Source organism: Takifugu flavidus, chromosome 10 (assembly GCF_003711565.1).
Source record: "Takifugu flavidus isolate HTHZ2018 chromosome 10, ASM371156v2, whole genome shotgun sequence".
Lineage (NCBI taxonomy): Eukaryota > Metazoa > Chordata > Actinopteri > Tetraodontiformes > Tetraodontidae > Takifugu > Takifugu flavidus.
In genome coordinates, this window is record NC_079529.1 from 5469139 (window position 1) to 5491322 (window position 22184).

The following is a 22184-nucleotide window of genomic DNA, read 5'->3' on the forward strand; positions in this document are numbered from 1 at the left end:
CACCTTTTTCGTTTATTATTGTTTATTCATAAAGATTAAGAATATTTCTAGTCCATATATCTACTGCATATTTTGAAACAATGGACAGTTCGGAGTACACCATCTTCTAATTGCCGCTCCTAATTGCTTTCCAGTCATCCACTCAAACGGATTTGGTCCCGTTATTCCGTCCATGTGCGCGCGGTTGCTTCCCCAACATGCCTGACGTCAGCTCCAAACCACATGTCTCTATGCAGATGCGCATCCGTGTCGATTTTCATCAAGGATTATAAATTAGATCGGTTTTGTTAGCGTCCTGCCTGGCGCATGCGCAGTAAACTGCGCGGAGATCTGAATTGGGGGGGGCAGAGAGGAAGAGAGCGAGAGAGAGAGAGTCTGTAGAGTGATGGGACCGGGCTGAGGGAACAGCAGCGAATGATCACTCTCCGAGCTGGTAATGACAGGTAACGAATTTAATGATTTCAATCGTTTTCCACGGTTGTGTCTATTTTTTTTGTTACTTCCGACCATAAATATTTTAATCTTTCATAGCTATTTATTTTTGCTGTTCTGCTTCCTTCTGCTGTTTCCCCGCACGTCCTCTTGCGGGGCAAATATGTCGCTCATCTGTGTTGTCAGCTTTCAGCCCCGTCGCTGCCCTCTCCATGTAAACACGCTCAGGACCTCCTTAAATCACACTTAAATAAGTGAAACTACAGTTCCGTTTCAAGCTGGTTCTGGTTTTGGGGGGGGGGGGGGGGGCGCTTTTTTTTCCAGGTGCGTTAAACGACGCGAGAACTGATTTTTATTCAAAAACCTTTGCGTCCTTGAAAGTTTAATTGAATCGGTTACGTGTCTATTTGCGTCTCCTGAGGAGAGGGGGAGGACAGGGGGACGAGCTCTGTTTTCCAGACTGGCGTCACGCATTACGTCTGTGCGTGTTCCTGCGGGGCTCCAATCTCCATGGCGTTCAGCACCGCGGACAGCTCTCGCTTCCATGTACCGTTCACCATTCACTGACGACTCTTGTGCTTTATTATGATTGCATTACTCCAAATTAGCGTGAATTGCGCGTTTTTCCCTTGACAATGTGTTGCTAGCAAGGGACAATGTCAAAGGACACTTGTGAAATGGAAGTGACCTTTTCAGCCTCGCCTGCAAGCTGACATTCACTGCTTTATCCAAGGTGGCCTATTCATTCTTTCATATTCAGTCAATAAAATGATCTGAAAATCAGTTCGCGGCCATTCATGATGGTTGCTTTAGGCTCAGCATGCTTGGCAACAACTGAAGATAATGTTGTCATCTGACAAGCTGTTGTGAACTGAAATCTAAAAACATGTTTAACCGCACATCTCAAAAACAAAAGCTCCTGGAAATCTCATATATGAATAATCATAGTGCTAAATCTTTTTTCATGTTGTGCAATGTATACACGATGAGGCCAGGACTGTGGAGGTTGAAATCAGTCACCAATAATGTAAACAGGATATACACAATGGAGAACTATGTTGGAATATTAATATAATATAAACGTTTGGTGAGAAACAGATTTCTGCAGCTTTGGAACCATGACACGGTATTATCACTTTATTAAGCATAAATGGGACCACCTGGCAAATTATTTCATGTTCATTTCTCAGTTTCCTTTTTAGAATGCTTATGACAGCACAGCTCAGAAATGAGTCCTGCAATAGTTTCCACATAAAAACCCACACTGACCACAAAAGCAGGCTAGTTTAGCCGACATAACATACAGTGAGCAGAAACGGACATCGCCCTCTCCAATTAACCCTCCATGTTACACAACATCCATGCAGCCCGAGGGTAATTGTTGGTGTTTGTGTACGTACAAATGGTACATTATGGAGACATAATGAACTGGAATAAGCATGAGAAGAGAGTTCCGGGGGCGTTTTCTTGAAGCAAGTTTGCATGGTCTCATTTTTTCGCACTTATTAAACAAATGACTGTAATTCTGCATTTCAATAAAGCATTTCATCTTGAATTTTAGCACATTCCTGTTTTTACTTACAGTGCAACCGTTCCCACAACCCCAGTCGAAAGTGATCATTGTGTAAAAGTTATTCGCGATTCACCAAACGTGAGGCGGAAATGGGAAACTTACAGCTTATCGCGGGCGTTACGGTGTTAATTTGTAGAGCTCCTGGGTAAAAGTTAATAGCAAATACGAACTGTATATGTATATGAAACCGAATTTTACAAGTTAGAAGGCAAACTGGGCAATAATCGCCGTTTTTACACCAAACTCCACAACAATCATGAGCGTTTCGTTTGCTGCCAGTCTACTTGCTTCCGTTTCTTTGTACGTTCCTGCCGAAACTACATGACTGAACTTTGGTTCCGCCACTCCCAACTATCCAACGTATTACCCTTTACCATGCTTTAACCCCATTTGGTTCTGGCGCTTCAGCACTTTGTAAGAATAAACGTGTTGGTTAAGGATTTAGGGTTGCTTATTGTAGGTTTGGAGTGTTGGGACTAACCTGGTCTACACGAGGTGAGACAATGTGTGTTTGTGTCAAAGCAGGTTGACAAATGTAAAGGATGACTTCCTGCTGTGGGTCAGAGCATGCTGAGCAGACTCAAGCCAAAGGAAGCTACCAGCAGTATGGAGTCCGCTCCTATCTACACCAGGTAGCTTGTTGTTGTGTGTTTAATAGACTTTGTGTAATAATGCCTTGTGTGGTGTAATATGTGGAATGAAACAGAGTCTTTCTCTGCTTGTCAGTTTTATGAGGAGTGCACAGCTTCAATCTGGGAACGCGATGAAGATTTTCAGATTCAGAGATCGCCTAGCAGGTGGAGCTCTTTACTCTGGAAGGTGGGGTGAAATTTCAACCTTCTACCTGCTCAGTTTAAAATAACCTCACCAGCATTGATTTTTAATTCTTTTCACATTTAATTCCTCTTTCCAGGTCTGTCTCGTGTTTGGCACCCTGATTTTGCTTGCAGGTCTCATTGTTGTTTTGGTGGGCTATGCCACTCCAACCAGGATAGAAGCTTTTGGTGGAGAGGATCTGCTGTTTGTTGACAGGTATAGGAACAGTGCAGAGTGGTAAAGAAGGGGTGTTTTATAATGCTGTAACCTTTGCCTATATTTATTCAACCGTCTTCAACAGTCGTGCTGTCAGCTTCAACCATGCCCTGGACGTCTGTAAACTGACCGGTGCCGTGCTCTTCTGTGTGGGAGGCACTTCCATGGCCGTGGGTCTTCTGCTGTCTGCTTTTGCTAAAAGTTATTCCAAAGAAGAGCTCTACCTGCAGCAGAAGTTTAAGGAGAGGCTGGCTGACCTGCAGGCAACAGTCGGTGAGAGTTTAATGAAAGGTCAAGGTATAAAAGACAAGAATGGTGCATCGCCATTTACTGAAACTTAAAACTTGGGGGAGTACTTTTTTTAATGGCAGAGTTTACTGAGTCTCGCAATCTGATCTACTTCGACTAGATGTAGATTGAATGAGCGTGAGCAAAAAGGAAGACAGGGAAGATTTTGATCAATGGTCCTGTAAAGCCCTTAATCCAGCAGGATTTTCTGTACAACCAGGTCGACATTTGCGTTGACCTGGGATTCCAGTTTCCTTTTGTAAAATCTGGGTAGGACAATAAACCTGGCTGGATTATCATCAACCCTGTAGCACTGGGTTGATGATCCCTGATTTCTATTCTGATGTCATTTTATTGTCATTTTATTCATTTATTTGGGGGGGAAAGGCTTGCTATTTGGAGCTTTTGGCTTGGCCCTTCAGTATGATAGGTCACATTTGCTTATTCTACATCAGGGGTGCCCAAATCCAGTCCTCAAGGGCCAAAGTCGTGATGGGTTTTCTGTCCTACCAGGCAGAAAATGCTTTCTCTAAGGCATGTGGACCCCAGGTGAATGTGGCGTCTACCTGATGGGACAGAAAAGGAAGCATTTTCTGACTGGTAGGCCCTCGAGGACTGGATTCCAGTACCTCAGTCCTATATCATGCAAATAAGCACAACAAAACAAGAGAATGTCGTACGTTTGGCTCGGCTATCCATGCAGGAACTTTATTTCAGTTACCATTTCACGCTTCTGTGACCACAGTGGTACTTTTCACACAGGTACCCCCATCATGAGAGCACCGACCCCCGGGGAGGGAAAGGTTCCAGCCACGCTTTCCAGAGTCCACAACATTCAGCCAACAAACACCAAGTCAGAGACCTGACAGAAACCCTGATGAAGACTGACGCGACGTGCGTGACGATCGATTGACGCAGACGCTGCGCGAATGCTAACGTGTGCACATGTGTGTGTGTGTGTGTTTTCTCCTCGGAAAGGCCAGCTGTAGACTGTAGAGGTGTTGTTTTTTTTTAAATCTATCATTTTTTTTAAATCTATCATCTGTGTTTTCAAACCGGAAAGGCTTGGTTTTGAGGCTTTATAGAGTCGATACACAATGCAAGTCAGCTGTTTGATATTCAGCTTTACACAAGCCTGACACAATACGTCAGGGAAAACAAACCACAGCAACAAGTCAAGAGAATACAACTTGGTGTGTGGGGGGGGTGTTGTGCTGTAATGATTTCAGTGTTTTGCTGCTGTTCCCACACAAATGATCAAAAGAACTGCTGAACACAACAACCATTACCCATCCAGTCCCTGTAAGGACACCAGAGGCTGAGTGTTTATCTGCGTGTGCATGTGTGAGTGTGTTCACACATGCAGCACAGCTTCCTCACAACACTCAGAGTGAGAGCTGTCGATCAAACGAGCCGAGTGGAGTCTCGCGAGCTATCTGCCACGCATCACCAGAGAGCACATTCCACACAGACACACACAACACACACTCATACAAATACAAATGTGTCGATCTCGAAATAAAGGGAGGAGTTAAAATGGAGCTTTGACACCTCACCCGCTTGCTTCTTCCTCACATCGACTAGCAGAAAACAGTGCTGTGTTGTGTGCTGCGAAAAGGGAAAAAAAAAAAAAGCTGCTTCATCAGAGACAGGCGGCGTTGCATAACTCAAGGACAAAGCGGGCGCCGTCTGCACACATGCAAAACATCCTAACATCGCGATTTATTCATCATGTCCTTGGCGCTCACGCTTATTACCCATAATGCTCAGTTGTGTTCTGCTGCTTCTGATTGCGTTGTTGTCTTTAAGTTTAGAAAGGATTTTTGACATATTGTGATCGCGCAGCTTTGATTTTTTTATCTATTGTTTTTTTGCCACATATAGAGGAGCGTAAGAGTAAATATATTTCTATCTAAGTTATGGTGATAGTTAAAGTGCCATGAGTAACCCGTCCACCACTGTGTGTCAGTGATGCTGAGGCCCTCCCAAGTTCTCTCCTACACAGCCATGTGTCTCTAAGCTCCTGGCATTTAACCTTTGTTCCATATTCCCCCACTGGACATTCAACTTTAGGTAGCTTCAATTTCTATTTGTCTCAAAACAACTAACAAACTGGCTCTTAAACAACCTTAAACCTGTGGTTTAAGCATTGCTGTGATCAGTAGCTGCAAAATATCACTTGTGATTTTTTTTTCCTTCTCACCCTCACGAAGACCAAAGTTGACGTCAGCTGATGCTCTTCATGTTCACAATCCAGAGAAATGTTGATGTTCTGCTGAACTCTCCCACCAAAATGAATCAGATAAAGAAAAAAAATCTATCTCTATATATATAAATAAATGTCTATGTACAGTAGGTTGTCTATTTTTCAAAGAACACAATAAAACAAAAGAATCCAAAGCTCAAAACACGGGAATGTGGTATTTGTCCTTCGACATCAACACGACTGGGGACACAAAACATCAACCTGATGATTTCCTGCAGGCCGTAAAATGACTTGTGAGTGTTTACGGCTCCGATAAGTCATTTTTATATCGGAACTTTGCGTTCCAATGTATTTTACTGAAGTTGTAGAGGAAAGTCATTTATTCCGTTTATTCAGCTGGGGAAGGCTGCCAGAATGTATACACACACACACACACACACACACACACACACACACACACACACACACACGCACCCCGGCACAGACACGGAAGAGATATGACAGAATTGATGGTAAGTCCAGAAATAGCACCTGCAGGATCATCACCTTGATCACTAAGGTCGTATGACTCACGCGCGCTCGCCCGCCTTCCCTCGCCTGCTCGCTCGCCCTCCCTCCTTCCCTCGCCCTCCCTCGCCCGCCTTCCCTCGCCTGCTTGCCCTCCCTCGCCCGCCTTCCCTCACCCGCCTGCCCTCCCTCCCTCGCCTGCTCGCCCTCCCTCGCCCGCCTTCCCTCGCCCGCCTGCCCTCCCTCCCTCGCCTGCTCGCCCTCCCTCCCTCCCTCGCCTGCCCTCCTCCCTCGCCTGCTCGCCCTCCCTCCCTCCCTCGCCTGCCCTCCTTCCCTCGCCTGCTCGCCCTCCCTCCCTTCCTCCCTCGCCTGCTCGCCCTCCCTCCCTCCCTCCCTCCCTCCCTCGCCTGCTTGCCCTCCCTCGTCTGCTCGCCCTCCCTCGTCTGCTCTGCTTTCCTCCATGTCTCCTGCTCTCTGCTCACTCCCTCCGCCTCACCCCCGACCATTTTCCTCTCACGGGGACAGTGAGTCACACACTGAGTGAATGAACGAAAAGCTGCAGCGACGTCGTCTGCTACACCCGCCCACAGCTCCCAGCAGTCACCTGCAGTTCCAACAGGAAACATGCAAAGGGCTGATTATTGATGGCGTTACTGGAGTAAAGGTAGCGACCATCCCCGTTATCAATGGACCTTGTCCAGTAATGTATCCACTCCTAATTCAGGGCTAATGACGTTCAATCTCCTATTGCCCACATACACCCTGTTTGCTATACACAAAGATATTGGTGATGTCATATATATGAAGCCAATATCCTCCATGTTGAATATTTGACCAATGACGTCAATAAAAATCACTTAAAAGTACTGGAAAAGGTATAGGACAGATCATTCACACTGACTGACAGGAATGAAGAGATTTATTGGACGATTGCTGGTTGATATATCAGGATAGAGAGCGAGCAATAAATAAATAGGCATGGGACATAAATAAAGCATTATGATTTCTAATAAAAGCTCTGAAATACATTTACACATACTCAGACTCACACGTCACCAATGTCACACATCTGTAAATGCTAAAAATAAAGTGTGATTATGCGTTGCAGCAGGTGATGCAGGCAGGTAAACAGAGGATCCAACACATGAAGTGCTGCAGCTCTTATGTCTGTCGGAGACGGCGTGGACCGTGCTTTGTTGTCCAGCTGAGGTGGTTTGGTTACATTCTGACAGCGTCTTTGTGGTTAGAAGTCTGTCATTCGAAGCTTTTATGCGCTTGCTGGACATTGGCTCTTACTGTCTTCTGGTTGTACAAGGCCGCCGACGGCGTCATTCCTGAAGGTGTGCGCTGCTTTTGTGGCATTTTTTTCAAGTGACCTTCATTAGTTTTTATTGACTTTCGTTTCGCTCTGAGACCGTTCCCTCCTTTTCATCCCCTACATTACTTCCATCCGGGGTGGTTTGTATGGGATTGGTTGAGTTCCCCCCCTCGCCTTCCTCCCCCTCCACATTGTCAACCACCTCTCCATTTATCTCCTCTGCTCTCGACTCGGTGCTATCTCCCTCTTTTGTTCCGCTCACATGTTCCTGGTTACTGTTGCTAACGCTCTCCTCTGTCTCATTGGGGCCGGGGCTGACGTCCTCCTCTTTCTTACTCTCCCCGGCTCCGGCTGCATCGACCGGCTCCTCGCTGCTCTTCTCCTCCTCTCTGCTCTCTTGATCCTGTTTCTCATCTACTTCCTGTTTCTTTTGCTCATGCTTGCTCATCCCATCAGGGTTAGAAGGTTCATTACTACTGACCTCATCCTCATTATTACTCTGGGCCTCATCGCCAACATTATTAGCAGACTTTTGCTCCTCCCTATCAGCCTCCTCCTTCACTTCATCTCCTCTCTGCTCCTCCTCCTCTTTCTCCTCAGGCCCTGGTGGTGCTTCAACAACTTCTCCATCCTGTTGCTCATCACTTTTCCCCTTCTCTATCTTTCCTACACCAATAATCTCCTGGCTTCCCTCGGATTCTTTTTTGTCAGAGAGAGCTTCTTCTTCTATGGTGTCTTCAGCAGCAGTTTCAGCCTCCTCCTTCACTTCTTCTCCTCTCTGCTCCTCCTCCTTCTCCTCACTCTGCTCAGGTCCTGGCAGTGCTCCTACGTCTTCTCCATCCTTTTGCCCATCACTTTTCTTATTCTCCTCTATCTCTCCATCACTGTTCCTGTCTTGTTTTTCCTCCGAAATCTTTTTGTCAGGTTGAGCTTCTTCTTCTTCTGCAGCTTCTCCAGCTGCAGCAGCAGCCACAGCTTCAGTAGCATCCCCCTCCTCCTCCTTCACCATCTTTTCACCTCTCTCCTCTGCTTTCACTTCATCCGCAGGCTTCTTTAACACAGAAATGACACAGAACCAATTTACACTCAGCTCTTTAAGCGGGCGTTTAATTTAAGCTTAATTTAATTGTTCCCTCTGTGATCTTAATTTCCTTAAACATTATTAAGCCATAAGGACATAAATAAGTGGGGGGTTTTGTGCTTTTTTAAAATAGTTGTAGTAATTTGTAGTAAGAAGGAAAAACATTTGTATTTCTAATGGCTCCTACATATTAGATATATTAGATAAGAGGTATTAATTCACACATAATTAGACTTTTTGATGAAAGTAAATAATTGTTATGGAATAATCACACAGAAGAGTGACTGTATATCATTAATTACTATAATTGCCTTCATTGCATAATATTTATTTTATATTAGACTCTAAGACACTCCGTAGAAATAATTATTTTACAGGAACTGCATAAATGACTAGAAAGAGGTAGCCCAAGCGACAGCATAACCTCTTTAATATGATAAATTACTTTTATCAGTCACTTTAAATCTGCAGGGATAATGAAATTTGACACATTAATGATTGCCAGAGTGTCCCTATGATCTATAATTTAAAGGCATATCCTAAAAGATTCTTTCAATATATCACACATTGTGTTTTATGACGTTTCTGCTATTAAGGGCCAAATTGTGTCAATATCCGCACTAAGGATCAGATTTATATAAATATTTTTTTGGCACATTTACAGTAAAGAGCTAAGAATCCGATGATTACTGACAGGTTGACATGATCTCAAAGGTAACCTGGAGCCTGGACCTGCAACAACAAGTCGCTGCTCTGCATCAGGCAGAATAAACACAACCGTGCCGTTATTTCTGCCCCTAATCACGTGCTGCATATTTACCTCCTCCCCCGGCAGGTCTGGAGGGCCATTGTCCTGACCGTCTCTGACATCAGCCTTCGCATCCAGATCAGCTTCAGATAGAGGAAAGCACATTTTAGATTTTTAAAGTAGCACAACATAGACAGCAAATACCAGATTGTACAGATAAACCTCTCGGCAGCTTTGTGATTTCTTTTTTTAACACCTGTCTGAGTGCGATAATTCAGAACCTGACGTGTTTCATTTTTACGTGAAGGTTTCCCTTGAATGGGCTTGTTAAAGGCAACATAACATGAAGGTGAGTGATGGGTGTCATTGTGGTGTGAATATGATCACGGCATCTCGCACAGGTTTAGTACGGCAGCCTAAATCAGACAAAACTAGGGCGGGTGGTGTCCAGAAGCACTCAATATGACCCCATATTTATAAGAAATGCCATATGAAAAAGAGTATAATGTATTCCAGGAGCTGGTTCAGCTTATTTGAACACATTCACACATTCATCCAAGTTTTAATTTCCTTTATTTCTTCACACTCACAAAATCTTGATCATAAATGTGTCCATGACATCATCTTGGAAGCCTCTCCTATAAATAAGAGGACGTTTATTCATCCTCCAGCAAGTGACTTGTTGAAATGACACCTCCTTCACACTCCAGCTGTTTTTTTTTTTTTTTTCTTCTTCCCTCTCTGGGCTGGAATAAACACGTTTCAAGAGTGACACCTGGTGGTGGAGATCGGCACAAAACGGAGAACGCGTAAACAACTTCTGGGGTGGGTCAAAAGGTTTGCTTTCACTGCCATGAAGTGCTCTGTTAATCCAAAAGGGTGAAATTTCATCCCTCCGCGCCAAGTTAAAGAAATAGTCCCTCAAAGAGAAGATGATCACGGCCTTCAGTTTGAGTGAAAAGCCTTAAATCTGACTTTAGATTGGACACAAGCAGCCACAGTCCTTCCTTTGACACCCTGGCCTAACCTCCCCACCACGCAGCTGCAGGCCTCCCGTCATTTTAACCCCCGGATCACCACCTGTCGTCATTCTTTGTCTAAATACCAGCGCCGTGATGAAGACCCCGCAAAGGGTTCATTTCCGACTGAAGCAATCAACTCAGAGAGGCAGGTTTGTTGAAGTGCAAAATTAATAGGAGAGTTTTGCTTTTCGCGCGAACGTGCGCATCAAAAAGCCCCGGAGTAATTAACCCAAAACATCATGAGAGGAACACAACTATACGCTCTGATAAACAACATAATTACACACTTGTTTTGTGTGTGTGTGTGGGGGGGGGGGGTTTAAAAAAATGAATGTGACTGAAAATTCCAATCAGAAATGAGCGACCAAAAAGAAAGGTGCGGGTAAAAGAGAACAAAAAGTGTAATTAATGTCTTTAATATTAGTTTCTCTACACCGCATACCAGTTAGAGAAGAAAAATGACTCTGGTGGAGATTAGAAGAGTTTATGGAGACATTTAATGCATTTCAAATGCAAAACTGATTGAAGTTTAGCTATGGTGGGAGATGAAACGTTATGGTAATCGTAACGGACCTCTTTAAGAATATTTTATGGAAATCACCAGCATTCATTAACAGCCGGGGCCGAGCGGCTGCGCGTAAGCAGCGAGCGGAGGATGAGCCGCAGCGATTCTAAACAACTTAACGTGATTTAAGGATGAGGCATCGGCTCGCCAACGCGCTAAATCAAATTAAACACAATATTTCAAATCTCCCCTTCTTCATTAAATCCAGTAGATTTGTGTTCCCGTGCTGCAAATGAGCGGGCGGCTTTCTGCAAGTTTCCGAGTGCGTCTTCGCTCCTAATCAAACACACACACACACACACACACACAACACACACACACACACACACACACTTCCGATGCAATGCTGTGTGTCATCCATCAGTAGGAGCTAAAACAAGGATGCAAGTGTAAGTGTGGATAATGACTCATAGAAGTGTGTCTTGCCGCCATATTTGTGGAGGCTAAAGATACGAATGATTGTTGTTCTAGGTGAACGTAATGAAAAACAACAGAAGGTGAGGAGAGCTCAGAGACCAGATGACCGCCACCACCGCCCACCCCCAGACAACCAGGCGCCTTTGCAACAAGTGCACTATTCAATTCAATATCCGCGGCTCCTCGCTGCCTGATGCAAGGCGTTAAAGCCAATCGCCATAGCGATGAGCTTCGCTTCAGTGGGGGAAGCGCGCACAAATGAGTCTTTTCCTCTGACACGACCGGCTACTGTGGAAAAGTGAGGGGGGGGGGGGGGGGGGGGTGGAGCTGATACGATACGACGCAGCGATGGAGAGCTGGGCCTGGAACCTGCGTCCTGCAGCCTCATAACTCGGTTAAAAGCGTTCTCTGAAGAGAAGTGATGCAATTATGTCTTCCAAGAATGTTGCAGAGAACTGTGAGAGGATGTTGGACATTTCCGCAGCCACGCCGCCGCACACCTACACGCTGGTGGAGGACTCGTTCATATTTATCCAACACATCACTGCTAGGGCTAACCATCACATTCAAGCTCACATTGACCAGCTCATATCTGCAGCTCACATCCACAACCATCAGGAAATCATGGGATTGATTGATGTCTCCTTCAGGAATGGCTCGAATGAGCATGAATATAAACACGGAACCATCCAGATGTTGGAGCTCTAAATAAAGACAAACCTTCCTCAGCGTGTTTGCGCTCATAAACCAGTCCACAAAAGAGCAGAACCCGCTCTCAGCAGATTAGCTGCGCGGTGTTAAATACACACTCAAGTCCTTAATGTACTTAAATCACTCCGGACAAACACGCGCTGTATATCACCAGCACACGGCTCAGTGTGCGGCTAATTTACACACATCTGATTTAACCCACTCAGCACACGGATGAGTTACAGCAGGGTGTAAAACAACTAACTCGGAGCGATAATTATGAAATGCCGCCACTAGGTGACTGGAACCGAGACCTCGTTAAGTTATTTAACAAGCGGCGTGGCCAGCCGCCCTGTAAAAGGACGGGTTGGTACCGGGTTTATAGCGATTTCGCACGCAGAAAAATGATGCAGCTGCTGTGTGTAAAAGCTGATGACCTGACGTTGTGCTTGTTCATCAGAAATGATACTTTTACTGATCGGGAAAGCAATGAAATCGGACCTCAGGCACCCTCAAGGTTACCAAACGCCTCAAAGAAGCTAACGCTAACAACTGAGCCACCAGGCTACCTTGTTGTTCTACTGTCATCGGAAACTTAAGCAGTATCTCCATGTGCATAACTGGACAACATCCAGGGTCATTTATTGCTGATTCTGGACTAAATTTAAGGTGTTTTTTTTAGGACCAGTCTGCATTTCTGTGCTTGCGACCAGGTTTCAGTGGATGAAACGTGTTGAGACTAGCGTTAGCAACACCACATAGAAGCATTTTCTGCCCCAATAGGGAGGACAAATCCCTGGAAGAGTCACCAATCTGTCCAAGGACTTACACAAAAGTCTGCTCAAGGCTCCTTCTAAGCGTCTATTCTTCCTGGTGATCAGTGGACAGATTCTGTTGTGCTGCAGGTCGTTTTACGCTTTTATTTGTTTATTTCTACATCCTTTTGGCATCCAAGTTCCACGGCTGCAAACGAGAGCCCTGCTAAAGCTTCAGAACGGCCCTGAAAGCTCCCAGACAACGAGATTCTCGTGGTTTCAAAAGAAATACCTTAAAATCTTTGATAAAATCCTCAGCGTGGTGTTTTAAAATCGTGTCTCCAAAATGCTGCAGACCCGTAAACGTTCATTTGAGCTCAAAATAAAAGGCTTTCACATTAAATCAGATGAGGCTCTGCCCAACAATGGCGCAATCAGGCAGGGGCTAATCTTTAGAAGGGGTCGGGGATTCAGTTAAATCACAGCTGCGGGAGGATTTGCTGTCCGAGGGAAGCGACTGGGAGGGAAAGCGCCTTCTCGAAGGCGTGCTGTGAACTTTAGAAACGTCCGGCGTGCGTTCGGGAACGTCAGCGCCGTTTTCATCTTAACAAATCCTGCAGATGCTGACGTCCCTTAGATCACAACCGTCTCAGATGCGCATCATTTGGGCCAGATTACTGCGGCGGTGACAGGAATGAAGGGAAGTCGTGGGTGAAGGCGTCAGCCGCCACCCTGTACTCTACCTGTCACAGCCGGCGCCGTTGTATGTCACAGCGGGAACACTTGTTAACAGATTAATGTGACAGATTAGTCGAGCTATCCTGCTCTTTAATCCCATAATCCCGCATCAAAAGGGTCGCACGGAGGAAACGCCGGGATGAAAGGAGAGAATCGGGAAGGATGGGAGCGTTGCAAAGACGCACATTTAGAGGCGCGCAAACCTCTGAGTGGGACTAAAAAAAACTTGCACCTTCTGAGGAGGCGACAACGCCGCCGTCGCTCACGCTTCCCTCCGCTGCCGAGCTGCGCTTTTTTCTTTGACACAGGCGCTCGGTTAAAGACGCACGGCACCTTTGTGTGCGCGTCACCTGCCTCCTGACGCGGGTGTGAACCCTCTTTCACTCTGACAGGAATTAGAGATACATATGCTAACAGGGCTAATTCCCTGAGGCAGCCTCACTTTTTATGACAACGCAGAGAGCGAGGGAGAAGGAGAGGGAGGAAAGAGAGGGAGAGAGGGAGGAAAGAGAGGGAGGAGAGAGGGAGGAAAGAGAGGGAGGAAAGAGTGGGAGGGAGAAAAGAGAGGGAGAGAGAGAGGGAGGAAAGAGAGGAGAGAGAGGGAGGAAAGAGGGAGAGAGGGAGGAAAGAGAGGGAGAGAGAGAGAAAGAGAGGGAGAGAGGGAGGGAGAGAGGGAGGAAAGAGAGGGAGAAAAGAGAGGGAGAGGGAGAAAAGAAAGAGAGGGAGGAAAGAGAGTGAGGGAGGAAAGAAAGAGGGAGAGAGGGAGGAAAGAAAGTGAGGGAGAAAAGAGAGGGAGAGGGAGGAAAGAAATAGAGGGAGGAAAGAAAGAGAGGGAGCGGGTTTTGTTTTGTTTCCAGTTTACTTGGATACTGGACCGCTTTATCCCTGTCAGGGTGGGGGGGGGGGGGCTGGAGCCACACTCATCACAGGGCCCCATTTGAGGATTTGGAGCGTCGGTACCTTGCTCATCAGTACCCCGGCAGTGCTCTGAAGAGATCCTGACCCCTCCATGGATCATTTCCATTTGATATATTTTAAACCTTTTCATTCCCCCTTTAGATAAACAAAATCCCAATAAAAGGAGGAAGGACACAACGTGGAGCCATCAATCCGAAGAAAATAAAGAATTCTAAGGGGAAAAGCAAGCCGCCTATTGGCATCATTAATACGCTGGAGTCCAGGCTGAAAAGCCCCATGTGGCTCTTTGTGAAGTGGACGTCCTTGAGGTTTCTGCTCTGGCAACGCCGGCAGCCGCGGCCCGCTGATTCGTCAGGAACCGGCTTTTTCAGACCAGAACGGCTCCTTTATGCTCGCAGGATGTTTTCCTGATGCTGTTTTCAGCTCCACGACAATGAGGAAGCGTCACGCTGGCGGTGACATCAGCCCGGGGAGCGAAGTTCGCCGTGAAGAGACAAACCCAATCACGTATCAACACAATAACGTTCCCCCATTAATGCCTGGAAGGGAACCGTTCTCCAATCAGGAGGCCTGCGCTTTCCTCCGCTTTTTTTGTTGATTTGTCAGGGAAGCGAGGGGCCGGAGCGAGTGAAATCCTGCTTTGATGACTCTCAAATGGAGTGATTATCCAAATGAAAGACAATTATCGGGACCCCGCCCTCCCCTCTGCCCTTCAATAGCTTTCTCCCACCCCTCCTTTTCAGATTCCACCCACCGCTCGCGCTCCTCCATCTCGGGCTATTCATCACGCCGGCGACTTGATTCCACCTGTACTCCATCTCCTCTCCTCCTCTCATTCCTCATAATGTCCCCCTGCCTTCCCCGTCTCAACCTTTTATTCCCCTTTTCTTTAACCTCCTCTTTTATCTGCCCCTGTGTTCCATCACCTGTCGCCACACATTCTTCCCTCCTCGCCTCTCTTTTCCTCTCCTTCCCCATTTCTTTTTACTTCATTAATACACGGGGGAGCCATTAGCCGGAACATTCATGAATTAAAAAAAAACAACACTGGATGACGAATGTCCCGTTTCTATTTTGAGGTCAGCGCCGACAGTTGTGAGAGTTTGTTGTTCACGCTGGACAAATTGGACCAATCAGGCGCCACAGACAGCTGCTTCGGTCAGACGTTCCCTGGCGTTTGGATTCGTTTCGTGACCTCTGCTGTCACTCGCCGCCGTGATGTAATGAAGCAGGAACCTGAATAAGGTGGACAGGACCTGCTGGGAGGAAGGGGGGTTCCTCTCAGTCTGGCTCCTGGCAGCTGGGAGACGGTTCATGGTGCCGCAACTGTGGCAACAGCCTCTAAAACTCCGAGCTGCATAGACCTGCTGACCTCTGACCCCATGGACCTATCCATCCTCATCCTCCTCCTAATCTTCTGCTGTCTCACCTTTTCCTCCTCTATCACCCCAACATATGAGCCTGGTCCTGTTTAATGTTTCTTTCTGCTAAAAGCAAGTTTTTCCTGCCACTTTTGCTGCTCAGGAATGTCATTGATACATATTTTTGGTGATTCTAGGAGGATATTTATTATATTATGGAAAACAAAACGCAAACGCCCCCTTGTGGCCAGATAGAGTATTGTTCACGAACCCTGATCCCTTTGTTTTTAACAACTGATGAGATTAAGAAGGTGAATTGTTAAAAGTGTCAGCTGGGATCAGCTTGGATCGAAGTCAGGGACGTGTGTGCACTGCCGTGCTGGATTTCGCCTTTGGAATTGGAAGTCTTTGGCCATCAGCAACAGATGACGGGAGAGCACAGCGATTACATACACTGCAGAGGGTTGAAGGGCAAGGACGGAACAAATCTGGGAGAAAATTAGACCCAAGGGGGAAAGATTCCCCAATAAGATGGGGGACCAAACATTCCAGAAGCATGATAATCGGACTCCCACTGTGGTTTGACACACACCTGAACTCATCGCTCGCAAGTTCCCGGTGATCAATAAATCATCTGAGCGGAATTTGTTCTGCCCGTGAGTCTGCCGTCATGGCCCCACATCCCCGTCAAACCTGATGATGGCGCCCACCTAACAACCCCTGGTCTCATCCCGATGTTCCAGAACGCTGGGGATCATAGGATCGGCTCTCGATCGTGATTGGCCTCAGAAAGATATCCGAATATTCAGTCAAGACAAAAACAAAACACCTCCGTGAGCTCAGAATCAGCTGCCACACGGAGGGAGACAAGCAAATACAGGATTCCGATCAGATGGGATAATCCGGTCGACTGTGGGTAACGGTAATCCCAGAAAGCATGGCGGAATTGGGCATAAAAGGGATTTTTGTAGGTGAAACACTGAGGGCTGGATGCGAATCCAATATGCTCCCTGAGCCATTCAAAGCATCGGGTCTGATGCCTGATCTTGTTTTCCGAGCTGTCCGTCTCTTAATTCAATCTTTGGTCAATGTCAGCCAAGGGGACCAATAATGCGGCATGTTTTCTATGACACGCAGAGGATTCTGGGGGTGAAATTACAGGTTTCAAACGTGCACGCAGGCACACGCGTTGCTGTTTTTTTTTTTTTTGATGTGAAATGCCAGCTCCCCCTGAATCACAGGCACAATTCTCCACGCTCCTCTGGGCTCCGGCTGTCAGCCCTCCTGCCAGAAAAGGAAGCAGGCGACATCCATCACCGGTCCGCTGGATGACGTAATGCAGTTGGTGCCGCAGCACGTGCCAGTGGGGTCGTGAGCAGGGGCCCAGAAAAACAAACGACGGCGCGACAGTGTCTTTTTCACACTCTCACCTGCAGCATTTACACCGTTCAAGGAGAGCATCTGTTGGCGTCCCAGCACAAATAAGCATCTCAACGTGCACGGCTGGTGGCCGGGAAGTCGGGTTTCTGCAGGACATCGGCACACAGCCCTCACCAAAGCCCAAAGATGACGTAATGGTGTTTCTTGTAATATTAGTGAATGTCATCATGCAGGACCTACTTCCGCGGCTCTGACGTGTTCCAACTGCAGAGCAACAGCGCCCCCGTGTGGAACGTTGGGGCGCAGCACGTTATGTAAGGTTTTACAGGCCACTGCATGACATCATGTATATGGATGTCAACAGCGTCTGATTCGTGTATCAGCAATGTTCGTTTTAAATATAAAGATAGTTAAAGGTAATGATAACCTCTTGGGAAAAACAAAACCTTAACAAAGGGCGGATCTTTGGAGAAACAGAAACATCAGCGGTCTTCCCCCCCCACCACCACCTTTTTCCCACTTCTTAGCTGCCAGAAAAATTCCTGTGAAACTGAAAATTGTGCCCAATTAACACTTTAGTCTCCGGAGACGCCGAAGCGCCTTAACACACGGCAGCGAGTGGGGGATCTCAGATAAAGAAACGCTGGATCTGCAGCCATAACACGCGTGGCCCGAAGGGACGAGCCGGCACAAAGGTTACCATTGTCAGAGATGCCGAGGGTCATGCTTTGGCCGCTCCTCTTCTTCCTCAGCGAGATGAGCCTGGCCTGGGAGATCTCCCGGACGATGGAGGACAGGTGCTCCTTCTTGCTGCTGCTGTGGCGCGGAGGAGAAGTCTTGGAGTCTCCGCTATCTGCCCTGTCAGTGCTGTTGACCACAGATTTACTCTGAAATGGGGAAATGGGCTTGTTAATTGATCTGCGATGCTTCTGCAGCTTAGATCTCCCGAGAAGCTGCATCATTCTTACGTTTTCATTCTGTTTGGTGAATCTATAGAGGGGGGGCAGGGAGTACGCTTTCATTCTGTAAAGGGAGAAGACATCTCTGATTTAACATACACATTTGTAATGCCTGCAAACAACAGGGATCATGTGTTTATTGTGCTTCATGGTATTTAAATGGGTTAATTTTAAAAGATACACATTGGATTAGGCAGTCCAGGAGAATGGTTAGTACTGTTTTTTTGTCACTCGTCAAAATCAGCTTTGTAAACAAGTGTCACCAAGAGAGGCTCCCCTCCTAGAATATGTTGAATAACAAACATTACAGTGCTCACTACTTCACTGTGAAATCAGCAAATCAGTTTTTTAAAAACAAAAAGACAAGACGCGTTCCAAGTTGCATCTGTGGCGTATTTACGTTAAAACACCACCTGATGTCGCTGTTGCGCGATTCGCTGCCATGATCAATAAATCAGTCGAACATATTTTGATTTTCATCAATAAGTGCATTAAATGGCAGGGGATCATTACACTTTCCAAATTGGTCAATTCAGCACCTGATTTAGAGCTCCTAAATTCAGGAAACATGAGCACGATCCTGCTAGATATAATCCCAATAATCAATGTCTCATCAACACGTTAATTGATGAGCTGCATTTCTGTTTTGGATGCTCTGAATGAGCAGTTTGCCTGAGGGATCTTATGGATCCCCACCGGGCTTTCCGTCGGTGTGGCTGAGGATATTTGCTGTGGCGTGGTGCTTACCCATTAACCCTCCTCGTCCCTCTGGGTTTGGGGAAGAGCAGGTCGATGTAGGGCATCCTCCTAAACCGCTCCCTCCCCACGGCCACGTAAAGCTGCCCACTCTCCAGCTGGTTCCCGTCATTCACCGGTGTCCCCTCGTACGTGTAGAGACTGCAGCACATCACACGTGCTTAGTGTCGTTGAGTTTAAATACTCACCCTGATGGCTAAACTTAATCTATGGCTGGTTTTAAGGCTGACCGGGTTAAGTGGCTTTTACCTTCGGACGCCCCCCAAGACTCTCAAGCCCATCTTCTCAGTGATCATCTCCAGGATCCTGTCAAACTGGCCCAGCATCCTCTGGTGGATCAGGAGCCTCACGGCAGGGTTCAAGACATCACCGTTGGCCACCACGCTGTGTGCAGAGGGCAGAGAACGGAAACAGTCTGCTAAACTCTGCATCTGCTCCATGTGCTTAGCCGCTAGTGCTACCGCTAGCTATTGTAAGGCCCTGCCTTACAATAGCCATCCAAGGGTCTTGACATGATTCACTCGGGTGACAATTGATTAAGACACTGTAATTTCCAGCCTCCTGATTTTTAAGTGCTTATACATTTATCATTTGTTGGGGGATCATCTTTAATATCTAGTATACGTTGCCGTTGGATCCAAACTTACAAAACCGCACACGGCTCCTTGATGGGCTTGAGGAATCGGGCCGACGCGATGATCCTATTCTGTGGCGGCGGCTTGACCTGGACAGAAAGGTGAACTTTTTTTTATGTTTCCGTGTGATAAAACACTTGAGCTAAACCTCAACTTTGTCAAAAACTGTAAAGAAAACGAGACAAAGAGAAACACTTTTTGAAGGTGGTGCATCTTCCGTTTCCCATTTTACGCTCAATTATACAGGCGGCAAAACAAACAGTGCGCCGTCAAATACATTAAACCCTTGAGGCAAAGATGGGGGGGGGGGGGGGGGGGGCTATAACGCAGGCTTAAAGACTCGGTTGCTCATCCCTGTGACAGCTAAACAATAAGATTGGAGTAATCCTTGGAGGTTGTGAGGGAGCGCTTCAATAAGGTCTGGGAACCTGCTGTGACTGATCTGAATGATGAGCGACGAGGACGAGAGAGATATTAGAAGTCTTCTAGTGTCTGCGAGCACCTCTGACAACAGCTGTGTGGAGAACAGGAGCGCGCCAGCATCACCTCCATGATGGATACCTCCATGGAATATTACACCTGCACCATCTACCAAGACAGCTCTGCTAACGGTCAGGAGCAGCAGAATCATGATGCCATTCTGAAACATTATCTAAGAGAATACTGGAGTATCGCTGCCACCAAGGTTCCACCAATCAGCTCTCAGCACACAGCCCCGCTCCTTAAATAACGGGAGGGAGTTGGAAGGATCCAAAACCCCCAGCAGGTACTTTTCTCAGGGAAAGTTTGGCTTCTCTCGGGGTGATTTTGGTGGAAACATGCCAAGGTTTTCTAAAAGTCCCTAAAAGTCAAGTGAAGAAAAGTCCCTGCTAAACTAGAGCGCTTCGGCGCTCGTCAACAGAATCTGAGTCCATCTGCAGGTGTGCTTTAGTAAAAGCAGCTGGTCTGAGGTCCCCCTGAAGTGGATCCTTAATGATCCATCAGACATTCTGGAGAAATAAAAGCCAACAAGCTTCTCTGAAGGACTCTTATTTCCAGAATAAGCTGAAAATCAACCACATGCCCTCCGCCTGGGCTACGGCTGAGCCGCTAACCTTTCAATAATGAGCCCTTAACAGAACCACAATCAATGAGGCCGAGAAAACAATTTTAGATCCAAGAGTTACCATCATTAATCACAACAATCAGGAGGAGAGCAAGAACAAGCAGGGGAGAAGGAGCCCTCCAGGTTAGGGTTCATAGGTGACCGTGCGAAGAACAAGGTCAAGGAAAGGTCGAAAGAAGCTGACAGATTAAAGAAGCATCAACCTGAGGGATGATTTCAGCCCCTGAGCTAATAATCCACAGAGTCCAGCAAATTGTGCTCCAATGTGAGGACCAGCGAGGGAGACTCAACGTAACGCTGACGCCATCTCCCAAATCCTCGTGTATCGTGAATTCTGTGGGCTGTTTCAGGTGTCGAGAAGGTAAATTTAGCACTGAAGGGGAATCCTGGCTGATGGCACGTTTCAGTGCTTTGCTGGTAAATCAGCCGGACGTTCCAAAGGCATAACTTCCACAAATGCAACTTCTAAACTGGGATTTACATTTGGGATTTGTGTGTGTGTGTGTCTGTGTGTGTGTGTGTGTGTGTGTGTGTGTGTGTGTGTGTGTGTGTATTCTGCTCCTCACCTGAGCTGGATGCAGCATCCTCCTCCTCCTGGAGCCGATGTCGAGGTAACTGCAGGGGAAAAACAAGCTCCTTTGAACACATCCAGTGGCACCAATCACACGCGCGCACAGATTTTTTTTTTTGCGATTTGGGGAATCTTTCAGATACTAATGTGACAAAAGCCCTCAGAGGGAGGAGAAACTTTAAACAGGGTTTATTCTAATGAGGGTAAATGTGCACGGTCAGCACGGTGGCGGGTTCACAAATGTCACCAGCGCTGCAAACTTCAGGGCACTTTTGACTCAGCAGCTTCACGGTTCCAGAGTGGATGGTGCAAAGCTCATTATCCCTGCAGAACAGATCCACTTATTTTTAGGTCGGGGGATGGCACACACTTCAACTGCTGCTCTAATTCACGCTCTTCGGACTTGAACTAAGATCACGGCTGCTTTCATGCGTGCGCTTTTGCTCATCAGGATGTGAATGAATTCGGCCACTCACCCCGCATTTACGCATAAATAGAATCTGGATAGCATCAAATGCTTTGGTCTTACTCTAGTTTCTTGAACTTCTCCCTTCCTGCAGCCACGTACTGCTCTCCGCTCTTCAGGTTCTCTATGGAGTTCACCTTGTGTCCCCCTCTCGGCGTGTAGATGGACCTCACGGCTCCAAACGGCGCCTGTATCCCGCCGGTCACCTCCCTCAGCAGCGTGTCAAAGTTGGACACCCTCCGCTGGTTAATCACGATCCGCCGAGCCTCATAGTATGGATCGCCGTTGCGGAACATGAAAATGTTTTTCACGACGGGCTGCGACAGAAAGTTCGGCTTCTCCGAACTCATGTTCGCGCGTAAAAGTAGCCTGACGCGCGGCGCAGCGCGCTCTTCGCTATAAAAGACAGGCTGCGGGTAGATCGCGGTTGCGAAACAAAGATTTAAAGGCCATTATAAAGGCATTAAAACTGACCCCGTTTGGGGGTTAATGAATTCGTGAGTTAACGTTGCGCGCAAAGCTTCGCCGTTTGGAAACAGCGGATTAAAGAATCTAAAAGCAACAGAGCTGCGACTCCTCCAGAAACCTTGTCATCGGAACAGAGCTCCGCACTCAGAGTGTAGCCAAAAGGCAACTGGGTTTCATGTGCCTTCTCCAGGAT

The 22184-nt window shown here is 46.9% G+C and overlaps 2 protein-coding genes across 4 annotated transcripts; one reads left to right on the plus strand and one right to left on the minus strand.

Moving 5' to 3' along the window:
* The first annotated feature begins 294 nt into the window (after nt 1–294).
* nrsn1 (neurensin 1) lies at nt 295–5733 on the plus strand. Of its 3 annotated transcripts, none has more exons than XM_057045656.1 (6): nt 295–443; nt 2531–2637; nt 2732–2824; nt 2919–3037; nt 3123–3334; nt 4088–5733. In XM_057045656.1, exons 2-6 carry the CDS (start codon nt 2548–2550, stop codon nt 4189–4191), a joined length of 618 nt encoding a protein of 205 aa, XP_056901636.1. In that variant the 5' UTR covers nt 295–443; nt 2531–2547; the 3' UTR covers nt 4192–5733. The 3 variants fall into 3 exon arrangements, with proteins under 3 accessions (XP_056901636.1, XP_056901635.1, XP_056901637.1); XM_057045655.1 differs by having other exon boundaries at nt 322–443; nt 2528–2637; XM_057045657.1 differs by having other exon boundaries at nt 323–443; nt 2528–2637; nt 3123–3310.
* A 1206-nt stretch (nt 5734–6939) lies between these two features.
* Nucleotides 6940–22140, minus strand: LOC130532880 (doublecortin domain-containing protein 2-like). Its single transcript, XM_057045799.1, has 9 exons — nt 21587–22140; nt 21053–21101; nt 19394–19470; nt 18996–19130; nt 18738–18887; nt 18000–18054; nt 17732–17918; nt 9258–9328; nt 6940–8407 (listed from the first exon to the last, which is right to left on the minus strand). Exons 1-9 carry the CDS (start codon nt 21871–21873, stop codon nt 7427–7429), a joined length of 1992 nt encoding a protein of 663 aa, XP_056901779.1. The 5' UTR covers nt 21874–22140; the 3' UTR covers nt 6940–7426.
* Between the last annotated feature and the right edge of the window lie 44 nt (nt 22141–22184).

Bases quoted from the DNA above. Each gene is read 5' to 3' on its own strand.
- LOC130532880 (XM_057045799.1), bottom strand. From the start codon at position 21,873: ATGAGTTCGGAGAAGCCGAACTTTCTGTCGCAGCCCGTCGTGAAAAAC. The intron at 18,888-18,995 runs GTAAAAGCCACT...GATGTGCTGCAG, and splicing joins GTCTTGGGGGGCGTCCGAAG to TCTCTACACGTACGAGGGGA. The intron at 8,408-9,257 runs GTAAATATGCAG...TCTGTGTTAAAG, and splicing joins CAGACCTGCCGGGGGAGGAG to AAGCCTGCGGATGAAGTGAA.
- nrsn1 (XM_057045656.1), top strand. From the start codon at position 2,548: ATGACTTCCTGCTGTGGGTCAGAGCATGCTGAGCAGACTCAAGCCAAA. The intron at 2,825-2,918 runs GTGGGGTGAAAT...TCCTCTTTCCAG, and splicing joins GGAGCTCTTTACTCTGGAAG to GTCTGTCTCGTGTTTGGCAC. The intron at 3,335-4,087 runs GTATAAAAGACA...CTTTTCACACAG, and splicing joins GAGTTTAATGAAAGGTCAAG to GTACCCCCATCATGAGAGCA.